Here is a 12481-nt window from a genome sequence, read left to right on the forward strand (position 1 = left end):
CAGAGTCAGTTTTCTGTCAGAATTATCAGAATGAAAATCTTCTAATCCAGCATCTTTGCTGTAATCAGAAGTATTTATCAGCTTTAGCTCCATTTGGACACCCGAGTTGAAACGCTAACTTTTTCCCCTTTTCTTGTATGCAGTGCAGGAATGGCGGACTCCGCCACTTAAATGCATTTGAATAGTATCAGAAGTTTGATTTCATGAAAATGTAAAGGATCATAAACTGAAGGAGTTACAAGGAAAAACTGGTTTGGCGGCACAGATATACAGTCTATATATGTTTTCTGAACTTGGACAGGCTCTGATTTAGTTTCCCCGTCTTGTTTATCACCAGGTTTTTATAATCACTCTTATTGGCGACATCAAATTCCAGCACTTCAACCCGGTCCTGGAAACCTACATCAACAAGCACTTCAGTGCCACTTTGGCTTACATGTGAGTCTTCATTCTGTCTCTCCCACCTTTGATCGCTTGTACCCCTTCGTGCTGTTTTTATTTTTAGAGCTTCTTTTGCTCTTCTTCTACACCCACTCTCAATTTACCAGCATCCCTTGATGTCTGACTCATTCACTTTCCTAGGAAGCTAACCAGGGTCCTTAACTACTACGTGGGCCACGCCGAGGAGCCCATCCTGACCGAGAGACTCTACGCGGCTCTAAAAGCCCTCAAGTACCTGTTCAGGTTTATTGTGCAGTCCCGGGTCCTCTATCTCAGGTACCAGAGACGCTGATCACAACAATCCACTTTTCACGCTCTTGATCTAATGATGACTGCTTGTGATACAATGACTGGCCTCGATTCTCAGATTCTATGGGAACAGTGAAGACGGTGACGCTTTCTTTAACTCCATTCGCACACTTTTCCTGTCCTTCAACACTCTCATGGACAGACCGCTGGACGAGGGAGTCAAGATAAAGGTAAGCTGAAGAAGAACAGGTGATGCTTTGTTTGTATATGATTGAACAGAAAATCCTGTGGAAATATTTTTACATTTCACCAATTAAAGAAGCCATATTATGCTTATTTTCGTGTTTTATTTTGGGACTCTTCTAGAGTTTACATGCTTTAATGTTCTAATGTTTTGTGTCAATGTATGTTTCAATGATGGAAACCAACAGCCACAAAGCTGTGTAGCTCGGTGAGATGAGAAAAGTAGTTGTAGTTGCTAGGTAACAGACATAAAAGTTAATAAAAGATGTTTGATTGAGTGTTAAGGATTTTCTAACCTGAGAACAGTTGGGATGAAATGGGCTGCATTCAATAAAGCGCTTTTTTAGTCTTCTGAATGCTCAAAGTGCCTTTCAATGCCTGCCACATTCACCCATTCACACACACTTTCATACACTAATGGCAGAACCATTCACACACACTCGCACTCCATTCACCATTCACAAACCGCTGATTAGTGGACGACCCCGCTCCTGCCACCGAGCCACGACCGCTTCAGATCAGGTTCTCAAAAATCCACTTTTCATGAGGACGTACAGTCAGGGTTGATGGTAGTCCATTGAAGCCATTAAAGTGCCTACATGGACCAGGATGCATTGCGCTCATACTTCTGGCACCCACTCCCACGTCACAACCCCTAGCCTTCAGAACTTTTTTCATAGTCATCATAACAGCACAGAGAAGTTTCTGTAATGAGTAATCTGTGTAAGTCAGGGGTCCAAACCTGCGGCTCCGGAGCCACATGCAGCTCTTTTGCTTCTCTCCAGTGGCTCCCTGTGGCTTTGGCAAAAAAAATCTATGGAAATTGATATATATATGTACATATATATATATATATATTTTTTTTTTACATTGTCACCTATCATTAAAATGGAAAAAAGGCTACACAGCAAATACAAACATGTTTTAATACTATATCAGCTAAAATGTGAATCACAGCCTACATCTGCTCTTTTTGTTGTTGGTTAGTGTTTAGCCTCTCAAGGCTAGCAATGAATACCAACCCCCCCCCCAAAAAAAAACCCAAAACAAAACAAAAAAGTCTGTGAATTTAATGGTTGCATCTCCAGACAGATTTCTGTTTTCTTCTTTTGGACAAACATGGCTCCTTTGAGAGTAAAAGTTGCAGACTCCTGGTATGATCCTTAGCCTCACTGCCGGCCCACTAACGTTACAACAGCTAGCTGCTGTTTTCTAATCGAAGTTACTCCACGTCGCCAAATAAATGAATTCCATCAGTTTAACAAAGGCTGTGTTTTAGCAAGAATCTGGTGATTTCAGGCAGTTGAAGAGCAGGGTTTTCTGTGGGAGTGAGTGACTTTGGACTTTGTAATTTTGTAGACGTTTAACATTATTCAATCAATCAATCAAAATTTATTTGTGTGGCACCTTTCATACAGGTGGTGCAATTCAAAGTGCTTAACAGGTGGCTGACAGATTGACCATGAGACAGAACAAGTATAGACCATAATAGAGTGAAATTAAAACGATCAAATAAAGTAAAAAGACAAAACAAAGAATAAAAACGGTGACAATGAAATACTGGTGTAACTACATGTAAATACATGCACCAAACAGCAGTGTAACAAAGGAAAAGAGAAAATCCAAAAAGCAGAACATGGCCTCTTTAATCTTGTTTCTTTCTTGAAAATAAAACTGAACTGCAGCAGCTCAGACTTTATGAAGATGTTGCTTTAATTTTCATTTTTGGCATTTTCAGTGTTGCATGTAAAATGAGTGCAGTGGTCCTGCTGTGAAAATGTGCTACGCTGTTATGGACGAGTTATTGAAAAGTTTTACAAATTAACTGCATAATAAGTGTGGTCTCCCTGTTGGCAGGCTCAGTAAGGTGAAGAGAGGCTCTGGTGAAAAGCTTGTTTTACCAGAGAATGAAAAGCAGCCTGATGAGACCTGATTCTTTGCTTTTTTTCAGGGAGCAATATTGAAATACCTCCCCAGCATCATTAATGACATCCAGACTGTGTTTGATCCCGTGGAGCTCAGGTAACTCTCCGGAGGGTTTGCACAGCAGGAAATGATAATTGCCTGCCTCAGTGCAAATGATCATATTTACCTCTGAGTAAAGCAGGCGTTATTCTCAATTCTTGCTGCTGTAAAATCAACCTGTCATGTGTGCTTCTCATTAGCCCTCCATGACAATAATTACTAGATGTGAAATGTGAAGAGCATTAAAATAGTCACAGCTGCTGTTTTCTTTTCGTTCTGCTTGCAGTGTTCTCCTCTCGAAGTTCATCGAGAGCATTCCGGACTCTCAGCTCGTGCGTCAGAAGCTGGGCTGCATGTGTAAAATGGTGGAGAGTGACCTTTTCAGGCAGCCAGGTAGGAGTCCTCCAGGCTCAGAAATCACATAATGACTTTTCACACAAGAAGAAGGGAGGGAAAAAAACCCTCTGCTCCACATTACAGCAGCACACACGTTTGTCAGGTCAGCTCCATTAAAAGGAAATGTGCCGTGTGATCCGGTGAGCACAGCGTTTCTCTGCCGTGTGTCTGCAGATTGTCGAGATGTTCTCCTGCCGCTCGTCACCGACCAGCTGAGTGGGCAGCTGGACGACCACTCCAGCAAACCGGACCACGAGGCCTGCGCCCAGCTGCTCAGCACCGTGCTGGACAACCTGGACCGCAAGGATGTGGTGAGGAGCAGAGTTCACCTTCACACACGGGGATTAAGAGTTTAAAGCGTTTGTGCACAAATTACAGAAGAAAAAACTCGTCTAGTCATAATGAGATTGTTATGGAAGCTCGTTTTCACCGAAACTGAAATGACTTGGTTAGATTGCAAAATATTGACTTGGCATCGCAAATTAATGACTCGATACAACAAAAGAACTTGAAAGACTTGGTATCTCGAAATAATGACTTAATATTACAAAATAAAGGATCAGTATTTCACTGTCATGACTTTGAATTTCATGTAATGAGGAACTTTTTCAAAATAATGACTTGGCATTTAAAAATAACTAGTATCTCACATGTTTTTCATCACACTGGCAGACATGGGCTTGTGGATCTAAGTGGCTGAAATCAGTTTCCCCCACAGTGTGACACTCCTAACAATAGGTTAAAGAGCTCAGACATCCACGGGGACGTCGTCGTCAAGTAAAACTGCTGCTGTTTTGCCTCTCAAGGAGCCAGTTGAGGTGATTTTGGGCCGCTCTTTAGTTTTTTCTGGGCATGTCCAACTGGAAGGAAGCCCGGGGCAGACCCAGAGCATGCTGGAGGGATTACATATCCCATCTGGCCTGGTAGCATCTAGTTGTCTTACCCGGAGGAGGTGGAGGATGCAGCTAAGACGAGGAACGTCTGTGCTACTGGTTTAGCCTGCTGTCATTGTGACTTCGACCCAGACACGCAATTTTAAAGTGAATGGATGGATGGATAGTTGGAACATTCAGTCACGCAGATAGTTTTGGTTTTATTTACCAAAGTTTTGAGGTCTGTGATTTCTGCCACCAGCCCAATACATGGAGGAGAAGAGCATTTCTTTTCTATTCTTTCCACAAAGGATGACCCAGCTAATCACTAGACGTTACTGACATGTTATTCAGTGTCTCTGTATCACAAGTGTGAAACAGAAAAAATGGAACAATTTACAATGCAACTAACTTTAATGAAACATTTGTGTTTGGGTGAGCTTTCCTTTTATCTACCTCTGAATGACTTGTCTGCGGTTCGTTTTGATACGGCTGCTTAGTTTTGGGACAAGCCAAGTCCCCACCGTATCAACCATGACTGAACGTCATGTCCAGGACAGACTGACCTACACACACATGTCCTGTGAATTAAAAGGGAATTCTTTGGAATTATTCCCACTGAAGAGGAAAAAACTTTTTTATACTTCATGCTGTAAAAAGCAAAAAGGTTTCTGCACTTACAAATTCAAGATTTATTAACAACCTTTCAGTGACCTGATGAAGGTCATCTGGCTAATGAACCTTTTAATTGCTTTTTTTTTTGCTTTCTATCATTGACTTTTTGCCTATGAACCTGTCCGCTTACAGGTGTGCACAAGTTTTTGCTCTCTGACAGGCATTTAGTTAATTAATCCAGAAATAGATTGGATAAAATCAACAAAGGTTATTTCTACATTCTAGATTTATTTTATCGTCGTCGTCTTGTTTACTTACATACAAAAAAGATGATTATTTCCCAGCCCATAGCATTGTAACAGATAAAAATATGTGTTTTTTGTTGTATATTGTTTGTTGTTTTTGAGTGTAGAGCCTGGTGGGGAGGATTTATATCCTGTACCAGAAGACTTTCAATAAATAAAACTATCCATCACAGTTTCATAAAAGCCTGAGGTGAAACCTTTCTTTTCTGTTTGACCAACAGTCCAAAACACAAAGACATGTAGTTAACTATAATTCAGGACACAGAAGAGCCAGAAGCAAATCCTCCCAATTTACGGGCTGATAGCATGAAATATTTGGCATTCGTGTTTGATTGATCGCTGAAATCGTTCTCTAAATTGGACTAATTGTTTCAGCTCTTATTTGTATCTTCTTTGTACTGAAGAAAACTTTTGACAAAGTGGAAGAGTGTGTGTACAAAGACACACTGCTGTTGAATTTTTAAATGTATTTTTGATACTGTGAGCAACACAAAAGAAGGTGCTTTCATCTACGTTGTACTATAGTGGAAGATAAATCTCAGAGACAAATATCTCGAAGCAAATGAAACCAAAACAAATGAGAAAATAGTTGTTGCTTTTTCCTTTTTGTTTTGTCATTTTTTTTGAAGTGACCCTCTGCAGCATGTCTCGTCTGTCTCACTGTGTGTTCAGCTGTTAATTGCACCTGAGGCTGTTCTGTTCTGTGTGTGCAGGGTCCAACCAGAGGACACGTTCAGCTGATAATGGAGCGGCTTCTTCGCAGGGTTAATCGCACTGTCATCAGCATGGACAGATCCTCCCCTCTCATTGTAAGACACACTGCGATGTTGCAGCCGTGATGTGTCCTCGATGACTAACACCGCAGCTTTCATTTCAATATTAATAATACTGAAACACAGCAGGGCAGAGCTACAACAATAACACAGATACAGGGAGGAATATGTTCTGTAAATGCAGTATTTTTTCAAATCATGTGAGTAATGGTGTCTCCTCCGCGGCAGGGCCACTATCTCGCCTGCATGACGGCCATCCTGAAGCAAATGGACGACATGCATTACGCCCACTACATCAGCACCTTCAAGACGAGACAGGATATCATTGTAAGTGTCCTGGTTCCTCCCCTGTTGGCTACATCTTGTCCTGAAACATCTCATCAATAACAGACATTAAAGCAGCCGGAGCCACTTACTGCCCCTTAAGAGAATATTGATTATAGACATTTCATGCAATGGATTGGACTGACATGATGAGGATGTCAGTGAGCCTCCATTAAGCCGTGGGAGCATTTTGTGTGTGTGTGACATGTAGCAGCGCTACTTAAGATTTGCTTACTTCGGTTTAAAGGGATAGTTGGTGTTTTTTGTAAGTGGTATTGTGTGAGGTATTTATCCGCAGTCGGCGTATTATCTACTGCAGATGGTGGTCAGTAAAATTCAATATTTATCGATCAAAAAGTTTTGGACAGAATCAGTCCTGTACAAATACTGTTTAAGTCATTTGATTATAGCACTCAAGTAGTCAACTTAGAGTCTTTTTATACATGATAACCAGAGGTGGAAGTCAGTAATTACAAATACTCAAACTACTGTAATTAAGTAGTGTGTACTTGTACTTTTATGAGCAGATTTTCTGTACTTTTACTTGCATTACATCATGTAATCTATTTAGCAGTGGTGTAAAGAATGCTGAAAATCTTTACTCAAGTACAAGTACTGCTACATTGCTAAAATATTGCTCATTTACAAGTAAAAGTACTGGTGTTAGAAATATAATTAAGTAAAAGTACACAGTTTTTGTGTATTATCTCTAAATTATGTTGCAAATTTCAATCAATCAGTTCATCGGTTATAATTTATAAGATAAAAACACACATTCATTTCCTCATCTTCTTTTTTTCTCATTTAAAGTCAAAGTTTTGACTATTGATTAAATATCCATCAGTACATCTTTAATTGGTTATATTCTTAACGGCAGTTAATTGATTAATGATTGATAATGAACATCTTTACTCCAAACCTGCACAGTTGCAGCATTTTGTCTTGTTTTCTGTTTGTATTTCCTGGTTTGATTTGATTGGCTTGTTTGTGATCAGATCACCTGATTGGCCACAAAAATGCAGATAAAGTGTTTGGATATTACTTCAAATTGTACTCAGTACTCAACTATAATTTTAGAAATAACTAAGTAGATTACATAGTGTAATGCATACTTGAGTACAAGTAAAACCACAGACTTGAAAATTTACTCATAAAAGTACAAGTACTCCCAAAAAACTACTTAATTACAGTCATTTGAGTATTTGTAATCAATTGCTTCCACCCCTGTGAGTCGATTGTTTGCATTTTCAACGATGGTTTAAGTTTCAGAAGGACTCCTGCACACCGTCTAACCTGCAATATATAATTTATTTGCAACATTTTGGTACTGGACCATCGGGCAAACCGGTGTAACATCACGAACAAATGATATATTGCAAGTCAGACAGTGTGCAGGAGTCCTTTTGAAACTTTTCAGTTGACTCTCTCCAGCACACCTGTCTTATCTAATAGATGTGTAAAATGTTCCCTTTGTTCTAAATTGACTTTCGGTTAAGGAAAACTAAAAATCTGCAACTCCAGTTTGGAGAGGTGAGTGTGACCACTGAGCAGAACAGAGAGGATGCTGGGAGTAATTTAGACTGAAGATTCTGGAGAAACATCTTTGATTGAATGTCTTCTTTAAATAATGTATTAAGCATCAGTGTTATAGGTTGTAATTACCAAGGAAACTTTCTCAAAATAATGAGTTAGTATTTGGCTTAACATCTCAAAATAATGACCTTATCTTAAAATAATGCAAAGTCTTTTCAAAATAATGAGGTAGTTTAGTCAGGGTTTTACTTTCAGGACCATCTATGAGAAAGACAGCAGCACTATCACATAACAAACAAACAGTAATTCCTCTGTGTGTCACAGCAGCTCTTTGAATTTGAGGTCAGTCCAGTCATTTACTGGGTTTCACCTCGTCTTCTTCTTTTACTTTACTCTCGTGAGACTTTGCCTCGCTGTAACCCGTCTACTTCTGCCTCCGTTTGCCGCGTGCTAATCGCCGTCAGGGGAGCATGTTGTCATGTCCGCAAAGTAATGAAGTGCCAACGTGATTTCTGCTGCTGAACTCTGAATGCAAGCTGAACTCAAGAATGTGGCAGTAGATTAAATTTACTGACACTGTGACAGACAAATGTTCTGTTGAGGTCTTTGAATGAGCTTTGAATGTCTGTCGTTGTCAGGTGACGTCATCACCTTAAAAGATAAGAAAAAAATCTCAGTTTGAATAATTCATCAGTTTAAATGGAGTGCTAAGCACCAAGAGAATGCTACATAATATGATTTTTTCATAAGCAGAATGTTTCATTAGATGAGAACGTGTTGTGAAATTCAATACTTCTTCACTTTTGGACTTTGCAACCTTCTGGATTTTTGGAAATGTTTGGACCTGTGCAGCCACCAATGAATCTAATTCTACAAATAGTATGATATCCCACCAATAGTAGCATAATCTTCATTTAAAACTGTGCACAAATAGACGTACAAAAAAAAGAAGCAGTGCAGCATTTGAGTGTGTTTGGATTTAAACCTTCTTCTCCATCACATTCAGCAGCATCGTGGCTCTGAAGCAGATAAAACCTCTGGGGCAGTCACTCTCCTTCTTGCTGATATTTCTTTCTGATATTCTTCAAAGCTTTCTCTACTTGGTTTTAGCTCAAAGCTGAAGCTATATTTTGGCTTTGCAAGAGCATAAAAAACCAAATTATTAAAAAAAGCATCTTCAATAGCTGAAATGAAATGATGGTGTTTTTAATGCGGTCAATATGAAAACCAAGGCCGTTCAAAGGAGAAATACTCAGAACTCTTGTGTATTTTGTAATTTTGATAGAAAAACAATGTTAGGATAAAATATACGCACATTTAGGAAAAGTCATGCTCCTGTAGTTACATGGGATTTATTTCAACAGAGTGATCACATTGCAAAATTTCCAAACACTCAGATCGACTGTCTTGGTAGTTCTGCACTGACATGAATTGAAACTCGCTCCACTCGCGCTGCATTGGAAGTGTTTCCTCCTTTGGTCTCAGAAGTTCGATGGGACGTTTGCATACTGGTTGTTGAATTTATTATTAGTCCCTGATGATCCACCTCAAATGCATCATACTTGCGTACAGGGCTGCGTTCGCTGTTTTTGGCAGAGCTGTCAGCTCTGCACTTGTTGCAGTCTTCAGTGTGTTCTTGTTATTCCAGACATTCTTCTTCTTCCTTTGGCATTTAACAACAGACTAGAACACTTCTTGGCGTATATTCTTTCCCTGTAAGGTTCAGAAGAACTGCACATCATGTTTTAAGAATTTCAGTGTAATAATAATAATAATATTAGACTGACTGTGGATAAGTTCCTCATAAAGCCCCACTTTTAAAAGTCCAAACTGTCCCTGTAAGTCCACTGGATTTAATTTATTATTATAATGCGTGTTTTAATTCTTTAATTCCTCTGCCGCCGTCAGGACTTCCTCATGGAGACGTTCATCATGTTTAAGGACCTGATGGGGAACGTCTTCCCGGTTGACTGGATGATCATGAACCTGGTCCAGATGCAGGTCTTCCTCAGGGCCATCAACCAGTACTCGGACGTCCTCAACATGTACTTCCTGGACCAGGCGCATTTCGAACTCCAGGTGCGTCTCGTTTCCTCGCCTTCGGTGGAGGTCACATTTTTTATTAAAGACAAAATCAAAAGGCGACGTTATGAGAAGGTAATTATGGCATTAATATTTGAAAACCCTGCTCCCCCTCGCAGCTGTGGAATAACTACTTTCATTTGACGGTGGCGTTCCTCACCCACAAGACACTGCAGCTGGAATCCTTCTCTCAGGAGAAACGAAATAAGATTCTGAACAAGTGAGATCATTTACAATTCATCAGAAAGATTATTTAAATAGAGAGAACTTAATTTAACAGCTCTTTGATTTAACTTTGCCACAGATACGGAGACATGAGGAAGACTGTTGGATTTAAGATCAGAGATATGTGGTACAATCTCGGTGAGTATTTTGCTGCTATTATCATCGAGTTTGTGGAATTGTTTATTCAGTGCCTGCCAGTAATGCAAGGGGAATAACAAGACAATATTTTATATTGTCCAGTTTCACAGTGTGTTGTTGTTTTGTTTACCACATTATTAGATTTGTCCTCTGTTTGTCCAGAAATGAAGGTGCAGCTTTTATTGCCTTCTCAAATCAGACTATGATATTTCTGTGTGATAATGCTTTGTTGTCCCTCAGGCCCCCACAAAATGAAGTTCATCCCGGCCATGGTCGGGTCCATCCTGGAGGTCACGCTGGTGCCGGAGCCCGAGCTGAGGAAAGCCACCATCCCCATCTTCTTTGATATGATGCAGTGTGAGCACAACTTCAGCCCGGGACGCACTTTCGAGACGGTAAAGAGCTAAAAGCTACCTCAGAAGTTCAACACTTTGGTGTGTGTTTTTTTTTTTTTTTTTTTTTTGCTTAAATTTGACAGAAGCTGCTCCCGGCTAAATATGACATTTGAGATGTGTATGGCAGTTTGCTTTTTTAATTCCGGTCTTATCTTTGCAGTTTGAGAACGAACTGATAACAAAATTGGATCAAGAGGTAGAAGGAGGCCGAGGGGATGAGCAGTACAAAGTCCTGCTGGAGAAAACGTAAGGAAGAGAAGCAGATCAAACAAAAACTATTTCTTTCCCTCTGAAATTTGTAGAAGTATTACAACACACACTGATCAAAAATCCATCAGTTATGCATGATAGAGGGAATCCACATAGGATTGCTTCTAAAATGCAAAAAAGGCCTTTTATGATTGTGTTTTTGAAGAAGTCCTCGAGGAGCCAGAGGGACAAGACAGTCTGTAAGCAACCTCTAATCAATACAAACCCCTCAGGGACACAATATACCATCCCAAACAATTCAGAAACACATTTTAATGGGCTCAGGGTGGAAGACTAAAGACTAACCTTTTCAACTGATAAACTAGAAACAGGCTTTTACAGCTGAAGAGTGAAGGATGATTGTGTGTGCAGGTTGCTGGAGCACTGCAGACGCCACAGATACCTGTCACAGTCCGGAGAGGAGCTGGCTCTTCTGCTCAGCAGCCTGCTGGAGAATCTGCTGGCGTACCGCACCATCACACATGACGAGAGTCCTGAGCACCGCATGAGCTGCACCGTCAATGTGCTGGTACGCCCCGAGCCTGCATTCACCAAAGGGTTAACTCTGCTTGTGCATGCACATAAAGCAATTACCTGTGCTGCTCTGCAAATAGCTTCAGAGAAAAATGCCTTCAAGAATATGTAATTAATGTTTTTCTCTTGCAGAATTTCTACAAAGAGAAAAAGAGGGAGGACATTTACATTCGGTGAGTCAGACAGACTCCACATTTACACCTGAAATTAAAATGCTTCTTGGAAGATTCGATCACAGTGGACAGCTGCGGGGTTGGGGAATATGTTCGAATTTTTCAACCGATAATGGTCGATATATTCATGCAGGTGTGTTTGTCGTCACCTGAACAATGTTGCGTTTGCTACATCCAGTAAATAAACAAAATGAACTTGCAAAATTTCCTGAAAAGAAATGTTTTCACCCCTTTTTTCCTTATTAAACAGAAAAACAAAACCGAGCACCTTCTGAATTCAAGTTTCACTCTTTTACCAAACTAAGACGAGCTTTAATTGCCTTGTTAACTCACTTCTCTAGGAGAATCTTTCCACTGTCACTGTCACAGACTCTGGTTTGCTCAAAATAAATCCATAATTCACCAAGTTAATGTGAAAACAGTCTCTACAGGCTGTTTTCCTCTCGCTCATCCTCTGGCTCAGCGGGTGTTAACTGTGTCGCTGAATAAGAGCAGCAGCTGTCACTCATGCAGACCATTAAATTAGCAAAATGAATTGAAAAACAAAATCGCCCCCCCAGAAAAACCCAGCGATGACCTGAGCCAGTTGCAGATAACCAATATATTTGTCCACTTTCCAACCCCAGACAGCTCTGAGCACATATGTTCACAGCAGCATTAGAATGAGTCTCCATATGCGTCTCGAGTGACCACTTGTAATTAGACCTCCCTTCCCCGCTCTGTATGCAAATGAACATGTAGCTACATCAGCACAGTTTGTTTTTCTCACAAAGAAAGAAATAACTTGATGTAGAACATTTGCTGAATTTACAAGAAAGGCCAAATAATTAAGAGTTTGTCCCCATCAGCCTTCACAAAGTCTGATATGATTATTTTAACTCAACAACTCACAAAATTAAACATTGCTGACTTTCACCATGAGTGACAAAGAAGCCGTGGTGAAATCAGCTGAAATGCTGCTCAGGTCAG

At 40.2% G+C, this 12481-nt stretch overlaps 1 protein-coding gene across 1 annotated transcript in view; it reads left to right on the top strand.

Moving 5' to 3' along the window:
* Positions 1-12481, top strand: part of dock5 (dedicator of cytokinesis 5) — a 57919-nt gene that overhangs the window by 32221 nt on the left and 13217 nt on the right. The window contains exons 21-35 of the mRNA XM_084727834.1: positions 338-438; positions 583-717; positions 809-920; positions 2885-2955; positions 3185-3291; positions 3469-3605; positions 5800-5895; positions 6088-6186; positions 9625-9795; positions 9918-10018; positions 10103-10161; positions 10402-10556; positions 10717-10802; positions 11178-11334; positions 11472-11512. Of these exons, the coding sequence (XP_084583960.1) occupies positions 338-438; positions 583-717; positions 809-920; positions 2885-2955; positions 3185-3291; positions 3469-3605; positions 5800-5895; positions 6088-6186; positions 9625-9795; positions 9918-10018; positions 10103-10161; positions 10402-10556; positions 10717-10802; positions 11178-11334; positions 11472-11512 (1628 nt within the window). The remainder of the gene's footprint in view (positions 1-337; positions 439-582; positions 718-808; positions 921-2884; positions 2956-3184; positions 3292-3468; positions 3606-5799; positions 5896-6087; positions 6187-9624; positions 9796-9917; positions 10019-10102; positions 10162-10401; positions 10557-10716; positions 10803-11177; positions 11335-11471; positions 11513-12481) is intronic.

Source organism: Lutjanus erythropterus, chromosome 10 (genome assembly GCF_056507025.1).
Source record: "Lutjanus erythropterus isolate fLutEry1 chromosome 10, fLutEry1.hap2, whole genome shotgun sequence".
Classification (NCBI taxonomy): domain Eukaryota; kingdom Metazoa; phylum Chordata; class Actinopteri; order Lutjaniformes; family Lutjanidae; genus Lutjanus; species Lutjanus erythropterus.